This window comes from Dermatophagoides farinae, chromosome 7 (assembly GCF_024713945.1).
Source record: "Dermatophagoides farinae isolate YC_2012a chromosome 7, ASM2471394v1, whole genome shotgun sequence".
Taxonomy (NCBI): domain Eukaryota; kingdom Metazoa; phylum Arthropoda; class Arachnida; order Sarcoptiformes; family Pyroglyphidae; genus Dermatophagoides; species Dermatophagoides farinae.
In genome coordinates this window covers 3,255,201-3,281,975 of record NC_134683.1, presented here as the reverse complement: position 1 = coordinate 3,281,975, position 26,775 = coordinate 3,255,201, and the positions used below count along the sequence as shown (strand labels likewise).

Genomic DNA, 26,775 nt, shown 5'->3' with positions numbered 1-26,775 from the left:
CTTGTTATCATATCAACAACAACAAAAAATTTATTTTTATACATTTTGCAACTTGATTATCATATTATCATATAACCATTGAATTATTGCAATTTTTTATTATTATTATTATTATTATTTGTGCGAAAATTCAAATTATTGTTTCCATTAATGATTGATTTTATCAATTGATTTGATGATTGATGATTGATGACTAGTAAATCATGGGGAAAAAAAACATCAATTTGTTGAGTAATCATCCATTGTTGATCAACAGTCATCGTAGATCACAAATCGATTAAAACATTCCATCTTTAATGCCGACCGGTAATAATATAAGACAAATTATGCTTAAATTACGTAATGTATGACGCCAATCATTTGTAATTAAACAATGTACAATACAATCGGTTATTATGTGTATATCATGTGCTATCGATATGAATATAAATGATGTGATTACTACATTCAATACTGGATAGCCTGGTATCAATACCAGTATTCCATGTGTATCAGCAGCCAACCATATATGATATTGACATAAGAATAACTTAAGAATAATGAAAGAAAAACAAATGGTTAAATAGAATAGATTCACAAATGAAATTTGTATCATTATTTTACCTCAAGAGAAATTCGTCCAAACCAAGCAAATAATAAACTAAAACGAGAACGAAACCATTTCGATGTATTACGTAATATGATAAACGATATTATTGGTATGAATGATACATATGGATGTAATTCATTACATTCAGATTTATTATTGCAAATAAATATCAACGCTATGTAGAACTGTAAGTAAAGGTAAATAAATTTACTCTTGTTTTTTTTATACATATTGATTATGCAATCATTCTACTTACAATCAAACCGATAAGGGCGGCAAATATTGTGAAAATACTGATACGAAATGTAAACAAATATGGATACGTATCATTCTCCCAGATTAGCTGATGTTTACGTAACATTTGTAAGCCAAATGCGGTGACCATTCCAAACAGGACACTCTAATTTACATAAATCGAAAAAAAATAGAATTTCAACAAAATTATCATTCAACTTACATAGCGATCAATTTTCCAACGAAACCACCATTCTTTGATTGAATCATCTGTAGTGACAAACAATGATTTCCATGGACGAATAAGAAAAATATTTTCGAAAAATACTTCCGATGTATATAATAATGAAACGATGGCAAACAAAGTGACAATTTTCAATACAACATAAAAATAATGTGATGAATTTGATTCGGCCGATTGTGTTGAAACATGTGGTATAATTTTAAATGTGGTGAACATTATTATAAACCAGAATGTAACAAGTGGAACAAAATAATAAAATTGATAAGGACGATTCATACAAAGACAAAGGCAAACGGCAAGAAAATTTAAACGAAAAATTACTTTCCAAAATCTTGTAAAACTAACATCACCGGTAGTATAGAAATAGGTAAAATGTCCATATCCACTTAGAAATAGATACAATGATACCAATAATCGAACGGACATATAAATGGGTAAAACTTGTGATGCACCAGTATAATGATAAGCCAAAATGACCAATTGCATCCAGCCTTTCATTTCGTTTGTTTGATCTGTATGCAATACGTTCGTTTTTGATGATTCATCCGTAAAGAATAAGCCTAATGCAAATACATAGGCAATTGGAAGTAGAAAATTTGGTCGAGTAAAATATTTGTTTTCTTTCATAAAAAAATTCGTACGATCACAGAGATAAAAATATAACATTATGATTCCTAAACGGGCCAATGGAAAGAATAGATCTCGTTTCATTACTGGTACATTTTTTTCGTTTGTTGATGATTGTTGTTCTTGATTTGTAATGATTCTTACTTCTTCAGTATCGTTACTTTGTTGATCATCATTGTGATTATTGTTGATCTCGGTATTGTTATTATCAAAAATACCATTCACTTCAATAAGTTCAAATTCACAATCATCATTTTTTAGCCGTGTCCATTTATATTGTCGTCGTCGTAATCGGAAATAATTTTGTCGACTAAAATATCGGCTATAAATATAAATCGTTGCACTGATCACAATGATCATTGTGAACACCATTAAAACAACACATTGAATGGCAGTAATTTTCTCCGGATCACTACAACATGTTCCATCATTATAATTCATATGATCATTACAATAAAGATTCAATAGAATTTGAATGGAAAATCGTAGAGAATGTGGATCAATACGAAGTTCATCATTTGAACCATTTATTGGATCTTCACCACTGAAACCTTGTGCTACTAAACGAGCTGAACTCCATATATGTACCGTATTTGCTTTGGCAAAACGAAGTGCTTCCATCGCTGCTTTATTATACAGATCGATTTGTTCATTTGTAATCATTGTTGTTTTAGGTTTTTCTTTCCTTAAAAATCCGGAATGTTGTTGTTTGATTGGATCTTGTAGAACCCATAAAAATCTAGTCGTTCGATTCAATGCTTCCATGCATGGTAACATTATGGTAAGATTTTTATGATAAAATTCTAACGCTTCAACACTACCATTACTTGAGCGAATAGAATTTGTAGCACTACCCATTATGACAATATTCGGTTTAAGATGATCTTTTATCGAAGACCAATGTTTACATTGATCAATCATTGATCGATTCACAACTGGACGCCATAAAAATCGAATGTTTAAATTTAGATCTTTATCCTGATAACCGGAATCACCAAAATGATGATCGATTGTTGTTGTTGTTGTCGATGATGGGGGTGGATCCACACCAATAGATTGTACAAATTGTTCATATAATTGATGGATACGTGCATCACCCATGAATACAATGTGATTACGGCCACCCCAATAGGCAATGTATTTGAGGCACATTCGTGTATCACTTAGAAGAAATTAGAAATGAAAATTTAAAATGTTTTCCAATTGGAAATACTTGACTCACATTTTGGAATATGTATGCAACATACAGCCGTATGGTTGCCAAACACGATAGCTACCGAATCCATGAAAACTTCCATCACTAAGTAGCCATTTGCATGATTTTACTCCTGGAAACAAATATTTCAATTATCTACAATCGAGAAAAAAATTTGATTCAAACCTGAAGTCAAATGAAGAACGCCATGATATCCAATCAATATGAATGTAAGTAGAAAGGCAACTTTTTTTATATTATTAGATGATAATAGATTTCTTATCATCCAATGATCACTAAAACCATAGGTAAATATTTCCGATTTCATTATCAGAAAGGATAAATTATTTTTTTAATCATTAAAATTTCATAAAAATAAAATTCAAAGCCATCTCTTTTCTCTCATGCTTTGATGTAATAATTTATCAAACAACAAAAATATGGGCCGATAAACATTGCCAAAATATCGATTCTTATTGCGCATGGCAAACAATTGGCTGGATCAGCTGCAAATTGTCGTCAATAAATTATCCAAAAATGTTCCAAAATTCGAGATTAAAATGTACAAAAAAAATCAATCAAAGAAAACATTAAAAATTTAAAAGAGACAAGTTTTTTTTGTGTATGTGTTTAATAAGACATAATTAGAGTTTTTATTCAGAAAAATTTAAATATTCAAAATGAAACTACATGAATTTTCTTTCACGAATTTTAATTATTATTATTTGTTTTCATACAGATGTTTAATATCTTTCCATTGTTTCTGAAATTAATATTTAAAAAAAAATAATTAGTGATTCTGAATAGGAAACGAAAATGATAATTTACTACTTACACCTTTATTGATCCTATCGAATGTATAATCGGAAAAGCCCGAAACTCCACGTTCGAAAAAGAATGCCATAGTGATGACGGCCAATGCTGCTGTTGATGTCCGTGCAAATACGGTCCTGTAGATTGTTTGTCCTAGACTCATTGTTTTTTTTTCAAGGATGTGAATTGGTGAGAAAAAAAATGACGAATTAATTTGAACAGCAAAATCGTCAGATATGTCAACACGACAACATCAATGCATGAACCAAAGTCGCGAAAGGACGCTTCTGGAAATATTACCACACTTTTGAATGGAATTTTTTCCCGAAAACTTTTTCTCAAAATTTTTTTTTGTTTGAATGTTAATTTCAATTTTTTTTAATAAATTAAATTTTAAAAAATTAACAAATAGAAAAATCAATGTAACAAATATAGATAGACAACAATAATAGATCGTAATTAATCAGCATTATATTTGATATCATTTTCGGATGATTCCAGTTCGGTGGTCCTATCCATGTCCATTTTTGAATCATTTTCATCATCATCATTTTTGTAGATTCTAATGCCAATTTTCTCCAAGACTGCATCAATTTTCTTACAATAATCCATATGGCCTTTTATCTATTAGAAATCAAAATTAAATTAATAATTTTAAAATTTATTCGCGAAAAAAACTTACCAAATCTGTTAGATCATGATTTTCAAGTTTTTTATTTTTCAAATTAACTTCTTGTAGGCCGGCAATCCTCATCGTAGCGGTCGATGTTCGATATAAAAATTTCAACAGCCAATCATCACGACAAAAACCATTGATAATTTTACCACTTATGATAGACATAAATCGTTCCCAACGTTCTGGAACGGCTGATACAGGTGCACCAAGTAGAATGACATCTTCAATGATTCCTTCGGAATTTTTACGTTGTGCTAGTTCTTCAAGACAGAAAAATATAACCCTTGCACCCAAACTGAATCCAATCAATGAAACTGGCCGTTGACCTTGTTGCCGAGATAATAGAACTTCGGCAAGAAATTTACCAACTTCAGCCGATCGACTTATACACACACCCCATGGATTATCGATTACACTTGAAATAGTTAATAATGTTGCTGGCCAAGCTATAGCTGCCATAATACCGCTAAGAAGAGTATATTTTAAAGCTTCTTGAGCTGCCATCGAAATGGCAAACCCTAAAAAATAATCCAATGCTCTACCCAATTCCAATAGATAACAAGATTCATATCTTAAAGAATATTGTTCTTGACTAAGTGCTAATGATCTCCAATGTTTACTATAAGCATCAGTCGATTCTTCCGTTATCCAACCGGATATGGCTATCGTTAGCGTTAAGCTTCGATTATCGGAAAGATTTTCGAATGAAAATTCTTCAATATTGCCGACGCGTTTATTCATTTTATAACCAGCAAGTCCAGCCCCGGCTACACCGAATAATGATCCAATGACAGCAACACCGGCTGGTGTTCCTAGAATGGCTGCACCACTGGTCAATGCTGTTGCTCCAGCTGCAAGTAACGGTGCAGTAAGACCACCAGTAAGACCTAGAATGGCACCACCACCAATACTGGCCAATGCTATTAGTGCATATCGTTTAATTTTTTTCGTTTGATTTCTTCGTCGCTGTCGTTGATCATCATCGTCATCATTGTTGTTTTTTACTTCGGCCGTCGATAACATTTCGACCAATGATAATTCACTTAATTCAAGATATTCTAATGAACTACCGAGGAAATTGGCTAATTTAATTAATACTACACGCATCCGAGCATCATAATTGCCATCTTTAACAGCAAATACGACCATATCTTCAACAATCTGTGTAGATTTCATTGCTTTTTTATCCATTTCTTTGTATATTAATTTGATGAATGAATTTAAATCGGCACCACCTTCACCATCGATCATGGCTATCATTGATGCACCAACTTTTGTTGGTAAATTAAGATAAGTGACCAGATCTTTGACGGATTTTTCAATAAATGGCCTGTTTGAAGGTTTCAAAATAATATGACAATCAAGTAGCAAAAAAAAATTCGAAATCACTCACCGATGACAAGATTCAGGAAAATATTTATTAAACAACAATGTACAAAGACCACATAATGAATATGAACCAGCATCACCAAGACAATCTATCAAAGTACTTTTATATCGGGTCATACGTGTTGATATCGATGAATTCATGGAATCCACTGTAGATGGTCCAAGTAATGGTATCGATGTTGATATCAAAGATGTTCCTATTAAATGACTAGAACGTTCATCATTATTTTTATCATTGCCATTCTCATCACCGATGGCCATTTTTATTATATCATCATCAGAGTTTTGATTATTCATTTTTTATAAAAAAACGTAACATGAATTTACGACGAAACAAATTGATGATGATGGCCCAATTTTTGACGATGGGAGTCTATGGAACAACAATGATAACAAACAACAACAATAGAAAAGATGTTGATCCATTTAGTGTGTGAGTCATATATGAAAAATAAAGATTTCGTCAGATGGATACAATAAAAAAAAAAAATATCAACAGGTAATACCTGTGTTTATGCACGAGCTTTGTGTGAATACGAACACTAAAAGTGGCGCCATCCAGCAACAGATGTTATTCATTCATTTTTTTTCGAACACCAGTGTCCCGAGGCCATTTGATTTGGTTATTGATAATTATGAACTAACCTGTTTTTTTTCTGAATATTTGGACTGTCCATAGAATATCGTTGTAGCACACGCACAAAAACGACCATACACGACCATTATAATGTTGATCAATATGTGAAAAAAATAATAAATCTACCTGCACCATTTTATGAGCGCTCCACCTTGCATACCATGCTATGCAAGAAGCAAGTTTTTTTTTTCTTCAATGACCAAAACATATCGGGATCACAGGTAACACTGGTTGAATGATTACTGGTGATGCCTCAAACTATACTGTTGATGTTGATGATGAGGTCGATGTCATCAATGATGCTATAAGTGGTCGATGAAAAATACGTTGCCCTTTTCAAGAGTGAAACAAATCAACAACAACAACAACGACAAAAAGAAACATTCATATATTACAAATGCCCGAATCGATCCATAACAACAAAATGGATAAACGTGATGAAGAAATTCTTGAATTGAAACAAAAACTTATCGATTTAATGAAAGAGAATAATGAAATGAAAGAATTGATCCTATTTCTTGATGATGAACGAAATTATGCTCGACAATTTGTACGGCAATTCAATAGTAAACAATCAATGAATTGGAATTCATTAAAACAGAAACTTAACTATTTGGAACAGAAACAATTTGAATTGGTAAAAGAGAATCTCTCTCTTAAACAGGTAAGGCATTCTTGATTCAATAACTATCTAAATTAGATTTTTAACATTCTTTTTTTTTGTTGATTAGCTTTGTGTTTTACTTGATGAAAATTCCAATCTAACCGGTTCAGAACACCAAAATCAAACATTGCCAAATGGCCGACAAATTGATTCGAATAGATCCAATTCATCATCCAATGCTGGCCTATCCTCATCCGTTGTTTGTCAATATATTTTACAATTAGAAAATGAACTTAAATCTCGTGGTGTATCAATGCAACGTCCTAGATATGTACATGACATTATTAAATTGAATTCATTACGTAATTGTGAAACGAATGGCCACGAATCATCAACCACCGCCACCATTAATAATAATCCAATGATGACAACCAGTGAAGAGAAATCAATTATTTATTCATTAAGTGAAACGGCAATCAAATCAATTGTATTCAACGGCAATGGCAATCATCGAATGCAATGATCAATCTTTTAAACATCTGTAAATACACAGTGTCTGAATTTTTATTTATTTATATTTGATTAATAATATTAATGCTTTTTTTCACATGTCATGTTTTTTTTATCGAAAAAATAATGATATTATGCAAAGAGAAAGAGAATAATGAAAATGTCAAAAAACAAAAAAACAAAATCTGTTCAATTGTCGTTCATTAATCACTATTATATATCCAATTGATCGGTACCCATTGATGTTCAATCGATAGACTATCCACCGCTTCTCTTAATAATTCAAATGTTTTATCATAATTATTATTGATAATAGTCAAATCAAAATATCTTTCATATAATCGTTGAATTCTTGCCGATTCTTCAATGGTTACTTGTAGATCTTCATCTTCATAGAATTCAGCTAAACTTTGCATTGTACGACCACGTCTAGATCGTCCGACTGCTCGATCAAACTATAATGATAAAAATTAATCATTGGAAATTGGACTAAAGGAATTTGAGCTTACCGTATAATATGTACGAGACCCGTATGTATTACTTCGATTCATTTCATTTATATAACGAAGTTGATCCAATGCCGGTGCAGCGATGAATACAACATAGGGCATAAATTCAGCATTTTTTAACAATTTCAAACATTGTGGATTCGGATCAATTACACACATTTTACCCGATCTGATAACATTTCGTATTGTATCTAATTTTGTTCCATAAAGATGGCCTTGATATTCACCATATTCAAGGTATTTACCTTCAGAAATTTCTTTTTCCATTTGTTCACGTGATACAAAATAATAATGACGACCATCATTTTCACCAACACGAATTGGCCTTGATGTATGTGGTAATGGAATCTCAAATCTTTCACCATCATAATTAACCATACGAGTTTTTAATTGTCCACGGCCAACACCTTGTGCACCGATTAGTATCAATGTTTTACGTTCGAATGGTGGTGTACGACACACTTCTTCATATAGACATAATTCTGCTTTATCAAATTCAAAATTCGATTGTAGATGATACATTTCTTTTTTCTTCTTTTTCGTTATTTTCGTACCACATATACTTGTTTTGGTTGCATAATCAAATTCTGGTCGTACAAATGCTCGTCGTCTTTCTTCGAGTTCTTGTGATGGTATTAAACCGGCACGACTATTTGGTGAATCAACACGACGTGCTTGCCACCAATTTGGATCCTCTTGATTCAATACTTCTAATATGTCACCTTGTTTGAATAAGATGCCAACTTCTTTGCAAGGAAGTAAACGATCCTGGTTTGGATCATAAGAAAATAATGCTCTCATAAAACATGCTGATGCTGGAACCGGATCCTTTGCTGATGGTGATATTTTAAAAATGACCGATTCATCAGATTTTCGAAGTTCTTCCTGTAATTGTTCGGGTGAATCAATTTCCTGTCCATTTACTTCTAATATAATATCGCCCACATGTAATAAGCCTTGTTTTTCAATTAAACCACCGGCTAATATCCTGGCAATGACAACTAGACCATCTTCAACTTTTACTGTCATGCCTAATGGTTCATTTTTTGATTTACGTATACCGACCATTCGTATGGCACTGGTTGCAATATCGTTATGTGTAGATCCTATCATTGCCATATCACCATCTACACAATTATTACCATTCATTACATCCATTTCGTATTCTTCTTCGGCCGCTAATTTTGTTTCACGATAATCTTTTTGAGCAATACGATCATGTGATTCTATCAATGCATCAATATGTGGATCATCCAATAAACGTGATAATTCTTTTGCTTCTTTTGGATTATGTCGTAACATTTGTGGTTGGCGGCAAATAGATTTTACTTCTTCTACGATCGTTCGTGCATCATTAAACCATTGATCATTTTGTTGTTGATTTTGTCGTATACGTTCGGCTGTTTCTTCAAGACGTTCTTGTACTCTTAATAAATTTTTTACCACCGGAGATTCAATAAGACCTTTAAGAAAATCGATATCGGTTGTACTAATACAATCGGCTTTATTATCATCGGCTATTTGTGGATTATCTGATTGATCATTTAATACTTCAAAACTTGCCCGTAAAGTATCATAGGCGGCTAGTAAGTAACATAGGAAAAAGAAAGAGAGAGAGAGAGGGTCGATTAGTTATGAATAAATCAACAAATAAGAAGAAAAATTCAAATTGAATATCGTCAAGGCAACCAAATAGATGGGATGTGTCAATGAATCGGTTGAGTAAATTTGTCGTTGTTATAAAAACAAAAACAAAAACAAAAAAAAACAACTCAAAACAACTAATGGTGACAACAATCAATAGAAACATAAATCAAGTTTTGTCTCTTTTTCTTGAAACAATGATTGAATTAATGGCACACATGAGACACACCTGTAATAAATATTTCAACACACGCCCTATTCCAATGATGTTGTTGATGATAATGGACAACCACGTAGCATCATCATCATCATGTGTGTGTGTGTGTGTGTGTGTTATTAAGCTCAAACATCAATTGTTGTATTGTGTGTGTGTGTGTGTGTGTCTATAGCTCCATGGCGAAAAAAAAACTAGCTTAACCACAATCGATGAAGATGGTGTATCCAACCACCATTCATCATCATATACGAGGAGTGAGTCACATTCACACATCGATGGATTTGGTGGATGGATGCCATTTATATATACAGAGACAGGATACTTAACATTTCATACAATTCCTAATATATACTTACATTTTCGACCATTTGATTTTCCGGTTGATTCAGGCATTATTTTCAAGGCATTGAATTGATATTAATCGAATATTGTATTAAAATTAATATTCAGAATTGATAGAATTCATACAACAAAAAAAATTAAGGCATCAAAGAATCGAACTTTTTTTCTTTTCATCAAATAAAACAATAAACAAAAAAAAAAAATGGCTAGGCCCTTGTAAATAGGCCTTTACTGGATGAAGATTCGAATGTGAATGGCCACATACTATTCAGTAGTTATGGTAATCGTATCCATGGTATCTTGTATGACCACCATACAACATTGAACAATCAACTCAATGGATCTACCACGACGACCACCACCACCACGACAATAAAGATAATGGCTTCAATTGTGATCATCAACTATACCATACTATTTGTATCGGACCGAAAAAAAAGTAGTGGCCATTCAAACAATCAGGTAACTCATTTAACCGGTATATAAACAAACAATACCGCCACCACCACCACTACACTCATACATATGTTGATAAATAAATGTTTTACGAATATTCGAACAGGTGTAAAAAAGAATTCGGTTGCGAAATGCTCACCGCGTGTCTATGTTTATATGTGGGCGCCATATACATGTCATATTGAAATTGAGAATCCAACAACCAACCAAAAAAAAAACATTAATCAAATTAGCCATAAGAGGTGGTATTCAATTTCAATCAATCCATCACAATCACCACCACCAACAATAAAAGGAAGAAGAAATATGTGCGCGTAACCACTTTTGATTTCAATTTCAACTCAAAAAATATATCAATCCCATTTAGAATTTCATTTTGTTTGTTTGTTCATTTTCAATTAAATTACTCTCTCTCTCTCTCTCTCTCTCTCTCTCTCTCTCTCTCTCTCTCTCTCTCTCTCTCTCTCTCTCTCTCTCTCTCTCTCTCTCTCTCTCTCTCTCTCTCTCTCTCTCTCTCTCTCTCTCTCTCTCTCTCTCTCTCTCTCTCTCTCTCTATGATGATGATGATGATTACCTGATTATTATTCTCCATGATCATATTCATCATCAAATCAATGATTGTTGGACGCGTCGACATCTTTTTCAATTTATTTTTTTTTACGCATCGACTCATAAACTACAAAACAACGACATATACACACACAGAGAGAGAAGTATAAGATACAAAAAAAAATACTCATACATTGAAACCAATTTGGATATTCTTGTTACTCACATAACAAAATTGTCCAAATATTTATTACCATTACCATTTTAATGAATGAAAAAAAAAATGAAATGAATCCTAAAACACTTCCTTGGCTGCTTGCCTGACTGATTTATTTTTTTCATTTTTATTGTTGCCATTGTTGTTGTGCACACACAAACACGGCAAAAACGAAAGAAAAGAAAAAAAAAGAAAATTTTGTCTTCGTGTGTGTGTATGTGTGTTTGTATTTCGCCTTGTTCACCCATTATTTTTATGGGTGATGATTTGGATTTTTTTTCTTCTCCTTTCATTTTATCCTTTGTCATTACTATCTACGTGTCGATATATATTTTTTATATAGTGTGTTGGCATTCGGAAACATAACAAAATCATTGTATAAATTGTATATCACAATTATAATGACCATGGCCGATGAAATAAAATGATATCATCATTCTCATCATCATCTTCATCATCAATTTCATCACCACCACCACCATCATCATCACCAAACACTACACACGTCAATGGCAAAATCAAAATTATAATCTTGGCTGGTATCGAATTTCATATATTTAATAATTAATCTATATACTACCAATACTAAGCTAGTAAGAGAGCTATTTTGTTTCAAATTTTTTTCTCTTTATTCACTTTGCATGATAATTGTTTTGTTTTTTTTATTTATTTATTCAATTTATTAAAACAGTTACGAAAAAAAAATAAGATTAAGAATGATGGAATCGAATGTGAATGAAATCAATAATAATAACATTATTTTACAGCAGCAACCAGCCATGGCTTCATCGATCGATATTGATAATCAGGTAAAGATGATTTTATAAACAATTTAGATGCTATTAAATTGATCATTTATTTTATTTTTTTTTGTAGGAATATTATGATCAATCTAATTGTGATTTAATCACAGACAATCATCAACTTCAGCAGCAGCAGCAACCATCGAACAAATGGCATATATTGGAAGGCCTTAAAAATGGCCATCAACCATCGGATAAAAAAACCATCGAACATAAACCACCATTATTCACTGGTTATATATTGAAACGTCGAAAACGCCCATTAAAAGGTTGGCATAAACGATATTTTCATCTAGACAGTGGTATATTATCGTATGCAAAAAATATCAATGATTGGCAGAAACGAAAACTACATGGTTCGACCGATATTGGATTATCTGTCATTTCATGCAAACCATCTAGTCGTCGTATCGATATTGATTCAGATTCTGGAATATTCCATTTGAAAGCCAAAAAAGAAGATTATAGCCAATGGGTGCATGCACTGCGAACACATCGATTAGCACGACAACATGAAATTGCATTCGGTAGTACTGGTAACGATAATCATGCTGCATTAGCTTCAATCACCGAAGATTCAATTAATTCATCATTATGCCTTCAGCAAAATCGGCTAAAAAGTCCGACAACTTCATCCGGCCAATCCCTTATTCAAAAATGTGATAAATTATCTTCACAATCATCATTGTCGTTGCACAATCAATCTAATTTAAATGTAGGTAAAATACAAGAAAAATTGATCAAACTAAGTTCATTGCTCAAATTTATTGAAACCGCACCGGCAAACGCATCGGCTTGTGTTCCTTGCATTGGTGATCTTGAAACATATAAATATACAAAAAAATCATCGAAACTTCTACGATTTCATCTACATAGATCGAAGAATAAAAATAAATCCAAAGATCATGATCAAAATGGTCAGCCTAAATTCTCATTACAGCAACAATCGTTTCTAAGTATTTCACATCCATCATTAACCGATGATGATTTAACGACTGCTGCTGCTGCTACTACTGCTTGTGATAATCAATCAATTACAACTATGACCAAGAATGTAGCCATGAAAGATTTTGTTCAATTGGCAAATGAAAGTAAATGAATGAATATATCGACTTTGGACTGAGAATTAATATTAAGTTTTTTTTTCTATTCCTCTTTCAATCTAGTTAACAATAATTTTAGACAGCTATTGAAATCGATACAAGATATCAACTATAATGAAAAACAAGATGATGATAGTGAAGAACGATCGAAATCAATACGAATTTCATTCGATAAATCTACAGTTCATCATGATGCTGATGATGATGGAGATGGTGGTGATGAAGATGTATTCACCAGTAGTGAACAACAACAGCAACAATCGCCTTATCATCGAACATATTCGATGGATGAAACGTCTGTGATGAGTATTTCCGAATACCATGATGCCGAAGATGATGTTGGTTTTCTTGGACAACCAAATCGTTCATCTGATGATTATAATTCATCATCATCATCATCATCATCGATCGAAGATGAAGATGATGAAAGTATTGTAACTGATTTTAGTGAAGATAGCCACAAACAAAATAATTGTTGCCTAAAATCGGAACAACTTTTGGCAGTAAAACGAAGAACCCGATTACCAAGTGTTGAACCTACAAGTGAGTTTTAAAAAAAACCATGTCAATCAAACACATTGAGAGAACAGCGAAATTATTCTCAACATATTCATATTCAATTGTTTATTAGATGATATTAGTCTTTGGAGCTTGTTGCGAAAGAATATTGGTAAAGATTTATCCAAAATATCCATGCCTGTTACGATCAATGAACCATTGAATCTATTGCAACGACTATGCGAAGAATTGGAATATTGTGAATTGTTAGATATGGCAGCAGCAATGATCGATGATCCTTGTCAACGAATGCTGATGATGGCCGCATTTGCCATTTCATCGTATAGTTCATCCTATTATCGTGTTGGTCATAAACCATTCAATCCATTATTAGGCGAAACATATGAATGTGTTCGTGATGATAAAGGTTTTCGTTTTATTGGTGAACAGGTTAGCCATCATCCACCGATTTCCGCTTGTCATGCTGATTCAAAAAATTATGTTTTTTGGCAAGGTTATTTATTGATTTTTTTTATTTTCTTTTCCATTATTATTTTTTAATTGAAATATTTCTAACTTATTAGATATGAGAGTAAAGACAAAATTCTGGGGTAAATCAATGGAAATTATACCGATAGGAACGGTGAATGTTGTATTGCGACCATCAAAAAGTCATTATAAATGGAATAAGATAACCACTTGTGTACATAACCTTTTCAAAGGTGAACGTTATGTTGATATCTATGGTGAATTGACGATAACTGAAATGGGTAATGGCCTCAATGATCAGCTAACTTGTAAGATAACATTCGATAAAGCTAGCTATTGGTCTGGTAGTCAGAATGAAATCCATGGTATGGTTATGAATAGTCGTGGTCAGATTATTGAACGTATACGAGGCCGTTGGAATGAATCGGTTTATGCTGGATCTCGTTGTATATGGCGTGCCGGTACAATGCCCGATAATTATGAAGCATATTATGGTTTCACTAGATTTGCTATTGAATTAAATGAATTAATTGATAATGAAAAGCCTTGGTTACCACCAACAGATACACGATTTAGAACAGATCAACGTGCTCTAGAAGAAGGTGATGTACAACGAGCCGAAACGATCAAATCAGAACTTGAACAACAACAACGTGAACGGCGTAAAATGCAAGAAACGAACGGTGAAACTCATTTACCACTTTGGTTCAGGTAAGCGCTATAAGATTTCTAAACATTTTATAATAAATAATAAAAAAAAATTAAATTCTCTCCACTCAGTAAACAACTAAATGGTAATAAAAATGATGAAGCAACGGATATTTATACATTTAACAATCAATATTGGGATTCACGTGCGAATCATTTTGATGGAATCGATTTTGTTCGATTATGGTAGAGAGAGCTTGAATTATGATTCTAGTCAACTAATAATAATTGGATAAACAATTACATACATACATACACACCATCCGTGATTATTGATTATTATTATTAATATAAATTGAATGATTCTTGGCTTCCATTTTCTTATTAATTTTTTTTTTGATTGTTACTGTTGTTTACAGGCATAGGTTAAATATATATTTTTTTCAATTATCTTATTCTTTTTATCTTGTTTGTTTGTAATTTGAATTGGAATTTTGAATTGGAATTTATTGATTGAACGGGGCTGTGTGTGTGTGTATTTTGTTTTTTTTTCGTTGTCTGCCAATTTTTTAACAAAAGCTGTTTTTGGACAAAACAATAATCCAAAATCAAATAAATAAATAAAAAAAGTATTTTTTCCAAAGTTGAAGTTTGTTTATCTTGATTCACATAATGATTGATTTGTTTTGTTTTTTTTCTTGTTGGCTACAAGAATGATCAATGAATCATTGGTGATGCTTGTTTTTTTTTATCATCAACAACATTACGATCATTAAATGGTGATGATCACTAAGGAAACGATGTCAATTTTATTGAATTGAAAAAAAAGGTGTGACCATCATGACGACCATAATCATCAACATTATCTATTGAATCATGGTAACCAGGGATAAATTTTGGTTATATTTGTCTCTCTGCAGGTTGATAATAATCCGTTATGATCAACAAGCAATGATCGTTGATTGTTGTAAAGATTACTAATGGCGACCAAAATGATTAAAGAAAAAAATTTACAAATCTCGGCCCGATAGTAGCGTTGGATTATTATTATTATTATTGCAACAAAGTTGGGACATTATCAACATTTTTTTTTGTTTTCCAACCAAAAAAAACGACGCAATCTATTATTTTACGGTCACATATTCATCTAAATCTAATTGATTGAGTGAAAATTTTCTTTTTTTGTATTTGTTTTTGTTATTCTTCTAAACATAATTGCAAATTCAAAAATTTCGAACCATTTTACAAACAATACAACAATTTAAGAATCGGAAAACAAAATGAAACAATACGGAGAATCCAAAGTTGATTCATCATTAGTGTTGGCCATCGGTGCCATCATTATCGGTAATTATTATTCATTATTCTGTATTGCCGATCATGAATTTGTATGTTTCATCACCAAAAAAAATAGGTCTAATTTTCATTGTATCGGGCGCGATTGTATCTGGTATCGCGTATACGGAAATCACACCACCAAACTATGATGTAAATATTCCAAATAAAACTCATCAAATCATGACTGATTCAAATTTTTTTTTTTTTTGGTTTGTCCACTCCTCTACTTCGATATATATATAGGATAATTATGATCGTTATATTGGATCCAGTGTACCACGATTATTAGGACCATTTTTATTAGTATTCGGTCTATTTATTGTTGTCGGTAGTGGTGTTATGGCCGGTCTGAAAACAATGCGTGAAAATGGAAAAGCTTATCATGGAATTGCACAGCCAACAATGTATTCGGCAGCAGATATTGATCAGGATGATTCACCACCATCACATGAGGAAAAGGTGTAAATTTTTTGTTTTCACAAGAAAAAATGTTTAAAAAATTCCAAAAAAAAAATTTTTATCAACATCCACATTATTCATCATCGAAAACATTTCATTCCACATTCCATCATGGTCAATATCATTATCATCATTTTTTCTTTTGATTCATCCAATTTATTCACGAAGTCTTGTTTTGTTCTGCCATATCTTTATTCCTATTGTTCATATATAATGATTTTATTTTGACAAATAATAAAAGAAATTTGGTTCAAAAGAAGTTTTATTTCAAGATTTTAGGTTTTTTTCAAAATTCAATATGAAAGAATACATAATGTTCAATCATTGTAAGAGAGAATTGAAGCCGATTATATTGGAATCATTTTTTTTCGAGAATCAGAATATAAGTTTATCGAAAATTACATTCTTAAAATCTAATGATGATGATGTCCAAAATCGGCATGGATGATGGTCTACTTGGACCTTTCCCTCATCTTCCTACGTTTTCGTTTCAACCTTCGCATTCGTTTCTTACGCCACTGTTTTCATTTACAAAACAAATAAAATTAATTTTTTTAGAAATTTTAAATTAAAAAAATTAAAAAAAACCATACCTTGGCCCGCATTTTCGATTAAATTTTTTAGAATAACGTGCGATGTTTCACCACACACACACACATACACTGCTCAACATTGACCAAAACCAAAGCACACACAGTGTCAGGAAAAGGAAATTTTCTAAAAAAAAATTTTCACACACACATGTAACGTTCTATATGAAAGGAAAATCGTATTATACATTGTTAAATTCAAAAATTTTTTTCCAATTTTTTTGTTCGAATAAAAATTCCAAAAAAATCATTTTTCATTATTATAATAATTGCTAAATATAATTCATTATTATTCATCATTTATATAATTTGTTTTTAATTAATTATTATCATCATCATCATTCGAATCCATTGTTATCGGAATTCATCATTAATATTGTGGAAAAAAAATTGAAATGAAAATTAATGAAAAAATAAAAGAATCAACTATTTTCGAATAATAAAAAGAGCAAATTAAATGGAGCCCGTTTTTTTGTTTGTTTGTTTGTTTTCCTTGTGTGTATGTATTTGTTTGTGTATAATAATCATCATCAAGTGTAAAATTCATATTCTAACCAAACAAACGAAAAAAAAGACTTGGAAAAAAAACAATGTTATAATTATCCAAGTCAATCTGAATCAAAATTTGGTCATTTGGATTTAATGGTATGTGAGTGAATGTGTGTGTATGTGTTTATGCATGGGTATCTCCGGGTAAGTATTGATTGAAAATTTCAAATTTATTCAAACGATTCATTGAAGAAAGGATGGTGAACGAGTTTGATTTTTTTTACCACCAATTTTTAAATAATCTTCATTGCATTAATAAGATGAAGCAAGAATTTTTTCTTAATATAAATATATATAAAGTATAAAACAATTTTTTAAACATTCGGGTAAAACATATTCATGGGTTGATGGGTGTTGTGTGGGCTTGTCTTGCTGCTTTTTCTTTGATTTTTTTTTAATTTGCTTGATTATTCATTTGCTTTTTTGTAATTAATTTTTTTTTTTGTAGCAGACCGGATGATGATCATGTATGTGTTTGTGGAAAGACTCGACGAAGACAACCAGACCAAATGTTTATGTTTTGTTGGGTAGTTGTATTTTATAGTTGTTCCGCTGATTTGTTATTGTTGATTTTTTCAGATGATTTTTTATATTCACTCTTGTCATTTGATGTGTATAGAAGGGGTGGTGGTGGTGTGTTTATTTTCGATTTTTTTAAGATTTACAACAACCTGATGATTGTTGTTGCGTATCATTTAGATCGATTCGTCTTCCGGCACCTGATTGACCACCAGCACCACCACCAGCTGTTTGATCTGTTTTAGGTAATTTTTTAGCTATAGCCAAAAATATATCATTAACATTCATGGCGGTTTTTGCCGATGTTTCCATAAACAGAAGGCCATTTTCATCGGCATATGCTTGAGCTTCTTCCGTTTCAACTGCACGTTTGTTGCTCAAATCGGATTTATTACCAGCCAATGCGATCACAATATTTGGACTCGCTTGTCGTTGTAATTCTTTTACCCAGGTTTTTGCTCGATTAAATGTATCCTATAAAAATTAATATTAGAAATAAAAAATAACATTTAGAATAGAAATAAGAAATACCTGATTAGTAATGTCATAGACAACGATAGCGGCCTGTGCTCCACGATAATACATGGGCGCCAAACTATGATATCTTTCTTGGCCAGCCGTATCCCAGATTTCAAATTTAACAGTCGTATCATCCAAACACACCGTTTGTGTGAGAAAAGCAGCTGTTATTATTAATTTACAAAAAAAATCACAGTTATTTTCCAATTGAATGGAAAAATCCAGAAAACATACCTCCAATAGTACTTTCTTGATATTCATGGAATTGACCTTTGACAAAACGTAATACAAGACTTGATTTACCAACAGCCGATTCACCAAGCAAAACAAGTTTGAATTGACAAATTTTTCCTTGCTGTCCACCAGCCGATGCACCACCACCATTTGGTCTTTGTTGTGCATTACGATTCGCCATTATTGTTTGTTTTTTGTCTGTTAGGTTTTTTTTCTATGTATTTGATTGTGTATATGAAATGAAATGAAAATTGGTTAGATTATATTATTATTCATCAATGAGAGATGAAAAAAAACTCACTCAAATTATTATTAAATTTATTATTATATGACGTAGAAATCAATATGATGTGTAATGCATATGAGAGAATCACACAAGTACCGAAAAAGTAGAGAGAAAAAAAATATTGGACCAATATGAATTGAATGAATGGATGAATATTGCTTGTCAGATGAAATGATGATTAAAATTGCCTAAAAAAAATAATCCACAGATATAATATTCGCTATACACACACAAAAGAAAAAAAATCTGGAATGGAATCGTATTTTTTTTTTTGAAGTTTAATTTTTGACAAAGAAAAAAAAATTCACAACACAAACATACACACACACACCGTGCACAAAGAGTGATAAAGAGGAGTTATTATTATTGTTGTTGTCGCCGTCGTCGTCGTCGTATTATGACTGATGCTAAAATATTGATAATGACGATGATAGATGTGTGCTATTGAATGGTGGTGGTGGTGGTTGGTTATATTATGGTAAGAGAAATGGTGACAAAGAAAAAAATGAAAATCAGAATCAAACAAACAAACAAAAAAAAATCAACGTTTTAGCCAATTTTTTTTTTGTTGATGAATAAATGTAAAAATGGGAATTGTGTTGAGATGAAATAACAAAAAAAAAACAAACAAAATTGCGAATCACCAATTAAATCAAAACAAAACAACAACAAAAAAAATGGGCAGAAAAGGCAACAAGACACCTTTCTCTCTATCTCGTTTTTTTTTCTCCTTTGCTCTCAAACACGATTATTTTTTTTTTATTTTAATTATTAAATTAAATTTTTTTTTTCAACCATAAGAAATAAAAAAATCGTTGATGGAAATTAACAACAAAAAAAGCCAAAACAGTAAATGGCCGACTCACAATATATTATCAATAATATACATATACACACACAGACAGACAGATAGAGATACGAAGAGCAGAACAAAATAATCCTTAGCCTTTTTGTATGCATTGGTTGTGGACTGATGATGCGATATATTTTCTTGATGACAAATACATTCATTCGAAATGGGCTGTACTTATTTTTTTTTTTATTACAACCAGCAATAGTCACAATGAATAGATAAAATACAGTAACATTTTAAATATTCAACATTCAATATCATGCTTCTACCTTTTAACGTATAGAAATAGTCTCAATGAAAATTTCTGACCAATTTGGTTATATATTATCATTATATGATAACCCCCCTTTTTTTGTTTCCCACATATTAATGCTGCGTAGAATGGCTAGAACTGCTAGCAGTAGCTATAGGGTATGGATGATGAACCATCCAATGAGGACGTTCACCATTAATTTTTTTTTTAAATTATGAAATTAGAACGTTTATTATTCCATTGTTTTATGATAAACAACGTATATTAAATAAATAAATTAATAAATTGTAAATGAATACATTATGGCATTTATTATCAAAAAAAAAAAAAAAAAAAAAATTATGATGCATGTAACAATTTATTAACAAAATCAACAATTGCATGGGGCGGTTGATCTGATTCGTAATGTCCAAATATTAAACATTCATTCTCTAAAGGTGTATTTTTCTTTCGTGTTACAAATCCAAATAAATAGCTAGAGAGAAAATATATTTTTTAAAAATAGTAGTTATTTTGAATTTTTTTTATAATTTACCTTTGAAGCTGCTGTACATGATCCGAATGATATATCCATGAACGATTATCCGGATCAATTGAACAGAAACTGATCGATTTCAGTGGATAATGTTGACGAAAAAATAGCCTTTACAAATGGATGATAGGTTATTATTTTTTTTTGTTTTGTTTTGTCAGATTTTATATCAAACTTACCTATGGCTATTGTCTGTCAATGTAATACCTTTACTGGATGCTTTGAAATGAATAATTGCTGGCTGAATTTTCTTTCGATCACTAATGTTCATCATTATATCAATAACTTTTTTTATAGCTGCATTTCCGGTCAATGATTCCACATCATCAGTGATAAAATAAAGTACATTACAAGCTGCTCCGTTATCATAGAATTGTTTTAGTAAAATATTATCCGTATATAATGAACCATAATTTGAAATATCAATATCATCCGATGATGGAATAATCAATTGGATTGGTAATGATATTTTGGTTATTGAATGTTGATAAACTAATGCAGCTAGACTGCTAAACACCGGTTCTTCTGGACAACCTTTTATTTGGACACCTTTATTGGTTGATTCGATAAGGAAATGACGAACAGGATAAGCCTGATCCGGTCTGGCATCTTCAGGTGTAACACGAACTGCTAGCCCATATGCATTAGGAAATGAATTCGAATCACGAATGATAAATGATCCAGGTGGCCGATCTTGTAGATAGCGAACAGCTACCATAAACATAGTTAATAGTAGTGTTCTCATCAAAATAATAGAATATTCTTACCTTCTTCTCGTGAAATAGTTGGTTTGTACCAATAGGATGATGTATCCTGAATGAACATCGGTACATTATGCCGATGTAGTTGTTGGCCATCATCCAATGTTTGTTTCAATGATGATGATAATTTTCGATTCTTTTGTTTTACAGGAAAAGCTGGAGTCGAAGATCGTAGCTGCTGTGTATCAGATCCAGATAATTTAAGTCCGGCCAAAAACTGAGATGAACTAGTAGGAATTTCAGCCAATGAATCGACGTGTTGATTAACACCAGCAGTGCCGCTATCGATTTCATCGATTTGTATGGGTGTCGCTTCGTTAATTAATTGATTATTTCCATTCTGTATTTTATGAATGATACCGTAATCACCATTGTCAGTATCATCTGAATGAGGTATGATACCAAAAAAAATATTTCGACTAGATGTACGTGTTGGCACTTCAGGTGGTGTTGAACGGTTAATCATATGTTGAGGTGTTTGTTTAATTGTCGTTTTTAATTCGGCAATCAATTGTTGTTCAGCAGCTTGTTTTGGCCGATTTCGACGTATTGTAAGTAATTTTTGTTGTTGACGCTGAAGCCATTCTAGATTCTGTTGTTGTTCACTTGTGATTGGCTCAATATTTTCTTTACCCAAATCACTACCAGGAATTTCATTCGGATGTTCATGACCATTTTTCGTTAAAAAATCATAATGCGATTCTTCCAGATTATCGGATGGTGTCGATGTTTGTAACGGCTTCGGTTTGGTTTCCGAATTTTTTCGTAAATCAGGGAATGATTGAATTTCAGTGAATATTTCATTAATCAATTCATCGAGAACGATTTCATTTTCAATTTTAGACTGTTGCGGTTGTTTCGTTGGTGATTGCTGTTGATCAGTCGATGGTTCAATACTAGTCGGTTTTTTTAATACAGTTGCATAAAGACTTCCGTCTAAAGGTCCTTTGGTATATTCTAATGGTGGCGCACATTTATCGTCGAAGGCATCAGCATCCAACGGAGATTCAACTTTTTTCGCTGTAGTTGTGAAAAAATTTTCAAATGAATTACATCGAATAATTTGACTTTCATCAATGATTTGATAAGATATTTGACCGGATTCTTCCATTTGATTCGATTGATCATTATTAAATACAAGCTCAACACAGATATCATCCGGTAATCGTCGATCATAAAGGGCACAATCTAAATCTGATTTATTAAACTTGACTGTGGTCGTTGCCAAAGTACCCGTATGAAATTGGAATGCAAACATTTCCGTTTTGGAGCTAGGCACAGCAATTTTATGATAACATTTAATAAGAATTTCACCACGTAATTTCAATGGTGGTTGTATATCGAATATGATATAATTCCAATGTTTTAAAAATTCATTATCAATATCGACAACAGGTGATGAATATCGTAGTTGCCAATCTTGATAGATTTTAATGAATGGACGGGAACGACCACAGCCATCAAAATTTGGCACACGATGAATAATCACTTGATTTAGATGAAGTTTTTGTACATTAATTCGGCTATCACCATTCAATAAGCTCTTGAAATGATTGACATATCTAATTAAAAAAAAAATTCGAATTATCACGACAATCAATTTATAGATTTAAATGTTACAAATACTTTTTCTGTGATGGCTGTAGATAGGCCTCCAGATTATAATGGAAATAATTATACATTGATTCAAAATCAAACATTGTTGTATTTGAATCATTGCCTAAACAGATGTCAATATATTGTAAAAATACGGCAATAGCTAGACTAGCACGGCTGAGATCACGTTTTGAATAAATTATGGCCAAATTATGATCATTTTGTGTTAACCATGAATCCAATGATTTACATAGGGAACATAAACGTTCTAATGATGGTGCACGACGTTCAGGCCAACCAAATTCCAATAGTTGAACATTAGCAAGAATTTCATTGCTGTTGGTATTTTTATAAAATTGTAATGGTTCAGCAAGATTGAAAACCGCTATATGATGACCATTTTGTTGTTGTTGTTGTTGTTGTTCGTCAATTAATTTTTTTAGATAATTTTCCAAAATTTTATTTGGCGATAGCTTTGTAAACGTATCAACAAGTGAGAATACTAACAAGAATATAATTATGATTAAAATGTCAAATAAATGTCAATCAATCAATCAATCAATACCGATAAGTCGTTGATCCACTTGCAATGGTTCCATGATGGCAAATTTAAATGGATCCAAACGGATCAAAATTAATTGGGCAACTTTTTTTGGTCGTTTGTCAGTTGATGATATCTTTGTTATTTTACCACCACCAACAATATTCTGGCCTGCAATCGCTGGATGATCATAGATTATGATGTCACTGTAATAAGATTCTTGTTCTTGGTTTTGGTCTTTATTGTGATGATGAGTTTTCACTTGTTTATTATGAGAATCGATTCTAAAATTAGTATCTAATACAGATGTTGTAGTAGCGGCGGCGGTGGTTAATGGAGCCAAGCCCAGATGTTGATTCGAATTTCGTTCTTTCACTAATGTCAATGATGATGATGATGATGATGATGAAGAATCGATAGATTCAGCAGCAGAAACTTGTTTATGAATCTAATAAAATCAGAATCGCAAAGAAAAAAAAATCAGGTCAGCTATAGTGATCGAATCAAATCAATCAATCAATCAATCAGATACAGATCATGACACAATGACAAGAATGATTTATTCGTATGAAATTTCGTTGGGAAAAAAAACAACATTTAGCTGCCAAAAAAAAAAAAAAATGGTTGTTTATGATAATATTTGTTTTCAAGATTTTGTTTAGATAATAATAATCAAATCAAATCATAATCAATATTAAATCATAAACAAGACAAAAAAAAATCTGGTATATTCACTAAAATCACAATGATAATCAAATGGTAAATATTGTGCACATATGCACACACACACATCGAGGAGACACGTCGCGATTAGATGCTTGCGTGTGTGTGTGTGTGTGTGTTATATGTCTATAGAGATCCAAATATAGAGAATCCAAATAGGCGACAAAAAAAAATTTTTTTCCCTTTTATAATAATGCTTGTTGTTATTTATTGTTGCCTTGTCAACATGTAAATATATAATCAAGCAAACGAAGGATGTTTTTTTTTTCGTTGTCAAAAATCGATCTGTCAAAACATATTGATCCTCTCTCGTTGCCTGGTTTTTTTTTTGTAAATGTGTTTATACTACTGTTGACAATCAATCTATGTCATTTGATTTTAAATATTTTTAATGAATTAATCGATTTAGATAATATACCTGTGGATTCAGCAGCGATGAATACAGGTGGCTAGATTCGTTATTATCGATATTATTATTAGTTACTGTTGATGTTGGAGTTGATGATGATTTTGTTGTTGAATAATAATTGTAATCACCACTTAGATGACGAAATTTTTTCGCCAATATAATTGGTTGTGATGATAATAATGTCGAAAGATGATATGGTTGATGTCGATGATAATGATGATGACGATGTTGTTGTTGTTGTTGGTGATGATAAAAATTATGATGACATGAACAATAACATTCAGGTGATGGTGGTCGTAATTTCAATTTATGACGATGATGATGATGATGATGACGACGACGACAAGGAGGAGGTGGTGGTGGTGTTGGTGATGCAGATGATTTTCTTGCTGTTGAAGATTTTCCCTTCTTCTTGATAGTATGTTTCCAACAATCAAAATTAATGACCATTATTTCGGGTAATAATTTCGGTATCCAAGAAAATGTAATATATAATCATCATTATCATTATCATCATCATCATCAACCATCATTCGAATCTTGATGAAAATGATCCAAATAAAGAATCGAATAAAAAAAAAAAATAAAGATTCATACAAGCCGCTCGAACAACACACAACCACACATACCACATAGTCATTCCATTCATAGAAGCTCAAAGGGCAGTGTGTGTGTGTGTGTTATGTTGAAAATGGCATTCGATCGCGATCGATGCCCTTTTTTTTGCTGTATATGGAATTTTTTTCCCACACACACACACACACACCAAACAAATGGTTGCTTTTTACAAAAGAGATTCAATGATTTGTTGATGATGATGACGGTTATAATGTAACCACACATTCAGTTGTGATCTCGTGATGATCATGTCCCGTTGTTGTCGTTGTTGTAAACCACAAACAAAAATGAATGATCATCACTGATGATGATGGTGATGATGTATTTTTATTTGCAAAAAAAAAAAAAAATTTCGGTTATTTTCTTCCACTCTTTAACCGTTTACGCTTGTTTATTGTTTGATTTTTTTTTTTTTTTTTGATCAACAACAAATCAATCAATTTGTTCAATGTGTTGTAAATAACCGTGTTATTTGTGAATTTTTTTTCTTTTTTAAATTTATTGTAATGAATTTTGTGTTCAATTCAATAGAATGATTCTTTTCACAAATAAATGAAAAGCTAATAGTATAGGATTTGTTGTATAAAATTTTTCAAAATTCATTTCAATTCAAACTAAAAATAGAAATTTATCAAAAATTCTGTTGTGTGTTTATATAATAAACATGGCATTTGTTTATTATCATCATCATTCTACCTCATTCCCCACTGTGTGTGCGTGCGTATCCACAAGCTGAAAAGGGAAAATTCCTTTTATTTTTTCATCATCATTTGATTTAAAGTGGCAACCTGAACAAGTGTCTTTTTTTCAAATATTATACAAGTAATACCTGCGTTTGTTTGTGAATCTCAAATATTATTATCATTACGCGGAACTATTAATATAGAGTAACAAAACCCCGTGGCTGCAATGGCCATATTTGGCCATAACACACAACAAGGTTGGGTTAAATTGAGAATTCGAATAAAATATGTGCAACAAATGGTTTTTTTTTGCTGGCGT

The 26,775-nt window shown here is 31.7% G+C and overlaps 9 protein-coding genes and 1 long non-coding RNA gene across 13 annotated transcripts; 3 read left to right on the top strand and 7 right to left on the bottom strand.

The window, feature by feature from the left end:
- Positions 1-4: 4 nt before the first annotated feature.
- Positions 5-3,316, bottom strand: LOC124496650 (N-acetylneuraminate (7)9-O-acetyltransferase). Its single transcript, XM_047060193.2, has 6 exons — positions 3,076-3,316; positions 2,917-3,022; positions 1,047-2,856; positions 846-989; positions 604-774; positions 5-529 (listed from the first exon to the last, which is right to left on the bottom strand). The coding sequence occupies exons 1-6, from the start codon at positions 3,215-3,217 to the stop codon at positions 278-280; spliced, it is 2,625 nt and encodes an 874-aa protein (XP_046916149.2). The 5' UTR covers positions 3,218-3,316; the 3' UTR covers positions 5-277.
- A 183-nt stretch (positions 3,317-3,499) lies between these two features.
- Positions 3,500-3,979, bottom strand: ox (ubiquinol-cytochrome C reductase complex subunit oxen). The gene is made up of 2 exons (XM_075733079.1): positions 3,725-3,979; positions 3,500-3,652 (listed from the first exon to the last, which is right to left on the bottom strand). The coding sequence occupies exons 1-2, from the start codon at positions 3,863-3,865 to the stop codon at positions 3,611-3,613; spliced, it is 183 nt and encodes a 60-aa protein (XP_075589194.1). The 5' UTR covers positions 3,866-3,979; the 3' UTR covers positions 3,500-3,610.
- Positions 3,980-4,051: 72 nt separating this feature from the next.
- Positions 4,052-6,283, bottom strand: LOC124496665 (transmembrane and coiled-coil domain-containing protein 4-like). The gene is made up of 3 exons (XM_047060212.2): positions 5,772-6,283; positions 4,385-5,708; positions 4,052-4,326 (listed from the first exon to the last, which is right to left on the bottom strand). Exons 1-3 carry the CDS (start codon positions 6,062-6,064, stop codon positions 4,162-4,164), a joined length of 1,782 nt encoding a protein of 593 aa, XP_046916168.2. The 5' UTR covers positions 6,065-6,283; the 3' UTR covers positions 4,052-4,161.
- Positions 6,284-6,369: 86 nt separating this feature from the next.
- LOC124496710 (uncharacterized) lies at positions 6,370-7,615 on the top strand. The gene is made up of 2 exons (XM_047060269.2): positions 6,370-7,068; positions 7,136-7,615. Exons 1-2 carry the CDS (start codon positions 6,802-6,804, stop codon positions 7,529-7,531), a joined length of 663 nt encoding a protein of 220 aa, XP_046916225.2. The 5' UTR covers positions 6,370-6,801; the 3' UTR covers positions 7,532-7,615.
- On the bottom strand, positions 7,538-10,664 carry LOC124496664 (protein PALS2). Of its 3 annotated transcripts, none has more exons than XM_047060210.2 (3): positions 10,245-10,664; positions 8,028-9,610; positions 7,538-7,973 (listed from the first exon to the last, which is right to left on the bottom strand). In XM_047060210.2, the coding sequence occupies exons 1-3, from the start codon at positions 10,279-10,281 to the stop codon at positions 7,722-7,724; spliced, it is 1,872 nt and encodes a 623-aa protein (XP_046916166.2). In that variant the 5' UTR covers positions 10,282-10,664; the 3' UTR covers positions 7,538-7,721. The 3 variants fall into 3 exon arrangements, with proteins under 3 accessions (XP_046916166.2, XP_075589186.1, XP_075589185.1); XM_075733071.1 differs by lacking the exon at positions 10,245-10,664 and adding an exon at positions 9,901-10,058; XM_075733070.1 differs by lacking the exon at positions 10,245-10,664 and adding an exon at positions 9,717-9,892.
- A 596-nt stretch (positions 10,665-11,260) lies between these two features.
- Positions 11,261-15,636, top strand: LOC124496649 (oxysterol-binding protein-related protein 3). Its single transcript, XM_047060192.2, has 7 exons — positions 11,261-12,045; positions 12,144-12,261; positions 12,329-13,346; positions 13,422-13,901; positions 13,990-14,370; positions 14,441-15,056; positions 15,126-15,636. Exons 2-7 carry the CDS (start codon positions 12,169-12,171, stop codon positions 15,241-15,243), a joined length of 2,706 nt encoding a protein of 901 aa, XP_046916148.2. The 5' UTR covers positions 11,261-12,045; positions 12,144-12,168; the 3' UTR covers positions 15,244-15,636.
- A 347-nt stretch (positions 15,637-15,983) lies between these two features.
- Positions 15,984-17,046, top strand: LOC124496734 (uncharacterized). Its single transcript, XM_047060296.2, has 3 exons — positions 15,984-16,340; positions 16,408-16,481; positions 16,575-17,046. The coding sequence occupies exons 1-3, from the start codon at positions 16,274-16,276 to the stop codon at positions 16,794-16,796; spliced, it is 363 nt and encodes a 120-aa protein (XP_046916252.1). The 5' UTR covers positions 15,984-16,273; the 3' UTR covers positions 16,797-17,046.
- LOC124496740 (uncharacterized) lies at positions 17,035-17,498 on the bottom strand. Its single transcript, XR_006959379.2, has 2 exons — positions 17,384-17,498; positions 17,035-17,308 (listed from the first exon to the last, which is right to left on the bottom strand). It is a non-coding gene; the product is annotated as an uncharacterized LOC124496740 (long non-coding RNA).
- Positions 17,499-17,652: 154 nt separating this feature from the next.
- On the bottom strand, positions 17,653-20,498 carry Rab5 (RAS oncogene family member Rab5). 2 transcript variants are annotated; one of them, XM_075733078.1, is made up of 5 exons: positions 19,819-20,453; positions 19,503-19,675; positions 19,202-19,415; positions 18,980-19,131; positions 17,653-18,922 (listed from the first exon to the last, which is right to left on the bottom strand). In XM_075733078.1, exons 3-5 carry the CDS (start codon positions 19,380-19,382, stop codon positions 18,584-18,586), a joined length of 672 nt encoding a protein of 223 aa, XP_075589193.1. In that variant the 5' UTR covers positions 19,383-19,415; positions 19,503-19,675; positions 19,819-20,453; the 3' UTR covers positions 17,653-18,583. The 2 variants fall into 2 exon arrangements, with proteins under 2 accessions (XP_075589193.1, XP_075589192.1); XM_075733077.1 differs by having other exon boundaries at positions 19,503-20,498.
- A 294-nt stretch (positions 20,499-20,792) lies between these two features.
- On the bottom strand, positions 20,793-26,730 carry by (focal adhesion protein tensin). Its single transcript, XM_047060178.2, has 7 exons — positions 25,165-26,730; positions 24,048-24,471; positions 23,513-23,984; positions 21,893-23,448; positions 21,305-21,836; positions 21,129-21,236; positions 20,793-21,068 (listed from the first exon to the last, which is right to left on the bottom strand). The coding sequence occupies exons 1-7, from the start codon at positions 25,603-25,605 to the stop codon at positions 20,933-20,935; spliced, it is 3,669 nt and encodes a 1,222-aa protein (XP_046916134.2). The 5' UTR covers positions 25,606-26,730; the 3' UTR covers positions 20,793-20,932.
- Between the last annotated feature and the right edge of the window lie 45 nt (positions 26,731-26,775).

Excerpts from the sequence above, each read along its gene's own strand:
- LOC124496734 (XM_047060296.2), top strand. The coding sequence starts at position 16,274 with ATGAAACAATACGGAGAATCCAAAGTTGATTCATCATTAGTGTTGGCC. Across the intron at positions 16,341-16,407 it reads CATCGGTGCCATCATTATCG|GTCTAATTTTCATTGTATCG; the intron begins GTAATTATTATT and ends CAAAAAAAATAG. Across the intron at positions 16,482-16,574 it reads TCACACCACCAAACTATGAT|GATAATTATGATCGTTATAT; the intron begins GTAAATATTCCA and ends ATATATATATAG.
- LOC124496650 (XM_047060193.2), bottom strand. The coding sequence starts at position 3,217 with ATGAAATCGGAAATATTTACCTATGGTTTTAGTGATCATTGGATGATA. Across the intron at positions 3,023-3,075 it reads CGTTCTTCATTTGACTTCAG|GAGTAAAATCATGCAAATGG; the intron begins GTTTGAATCAAA and ends ATTTGTTTCCAG. Across the intron at positions 2,857-2,916 it reads TTGCATACATATTCCAAAAT|TGATACACGAATGTGCCTCA; the intron begins GTGAGTCAAGTA and ends ATTTCTTCTAAG.
- LOC124496665 (XM_047060212.2), bottom strand. The coding sequence starts at position 6,064 with ATGAATAATCAAAACTCTGATGATGATATAATAAAAATGGCCATCGGT. Across the intron at positions 5,709-5,771 it reads TTTCCTGAATCTTGTCATCG|GCCATTTATTGAAAAATCCG; the intron begins GTGAGTGATTTC and ends ACCTTCAAACAG. Across the intron at positions 4,327-4,384 it reads ATCATGATCTAACAGATTTG|ATAAAAGGCCATATGGATTA; the intron begins GTAAGTTTTTTT and ends GATTTCTAATAG.
- by (XM_047060178.2), bottom strand. The coding sequence starts at position 25,605 with ATGGTCATTAATTTTGATTGTTGGAAACATACTATCAAGAAGAAGGGA. Across the intron at positions 23,449-23,512 it reads CTACAGCCATCACAGAAAAA|ATATGTCAATCATTTCAAGA; the intron begins GTATTTGTAACA and ends TTTTTTAATTAG. Across the intron at positions 21,069-21,128 it reads CATGTACAGCAGCTTCAAAG|CTATTTATTTGGATTTGTAA; the intron begins GTAAATTATAAA and ends TTTTCTCTCTAG.
- ox (XM_075733079.1), bottom strand. The coding sequence starts at position 3,865 with ATGAGTCTAGGACAAACAATCTACAGGACCGTATTTGCACGGACATCA. Across the intron at positions 3,653-3,724 it reads TCGATAGGATCAATAAAGGT|AAACAATGGAAAGATATTAA; the intron begins GTAAGTAGTAAA and ends TATTAATTTCAG.
- Rab5 (XM_075733077.1), bottom strand. The coding sequence starts at position 19,382 with ATGGCGAATCGTAATGCACAACAAAGACCAAATGGTGGTGGTGCATCG. Across the intron at positions 19,132-19,201 it reads TCAAGAAAGTACTATTGGAG|CTGCTTTTCTCACACAAACG; the intron begins GTATGTTTTCTG and ends TAATAATAACAG. Across the intron at positions 18,923-18,979 it reads TCTATGACATTACTAATCAG|GATACATTTAATCGAGCAAA; the intron begins GTATTTCTTATT and ends TAATTTTTATAG.
- LOC124496649 (XM_047060192.2), top strand. The coding sequence starts at position 12,169 with ATGATGGAATCGAATGTGAATGAAATCAATAATAATAACATTATTTTA. Across the intron at positions 12,262-12,328 it reads CGATCGATATTGATAATCAG|GAATATTATGATCAATCTAA; the intron begins GTAAAGATGATT and ends TTTTTTTTGTAG. Across the intron at positions 14,371-14,440 it reads AAATTATGTTTTTTGGCAAG|ATATGAGAGTAAAGACAAAA; the intron begins GTTATTTATTGA and ends CTAACTTATTAG.
- LOC124496664 (XM_075733070.1), bottom strand. The coding sequence starts at position 9,837 with ATGTTTCTATTGATTGTTGTCACCATTAGTTGTTTTGAGTTGTTTTTT. Across the intron at positions 9,611-9,716 it reads TGACACATCCCATCTATTTG|CCGCCTATGATACTTTACGG; the intron begins GTTGCCTTGACG and ends GTTACTTACTAG. Across the intron at positions 7,974-8,027 it reads GGTCTCGTACATATTATACG|TTTGATCGAGCAGTCGGACG; the intron begins GTAAGCTCAAAT and ends TTATCATTATAG.
- LOC124496710 (XM_047060269.2), top strand. The coding sequence starts at position 6,802 with ATGCCCGAATCGATCCATAACAACAAAATGGATAAACGTGATGAAGAA. Across the intron at positions 7,069-7,135 it reads AGAATCTCTCTCTTAAACAG|CTTTGTGTTTTACTTGATGA; the intron begins GTAAGGCATTCT and ends TTTGTTGATTAG.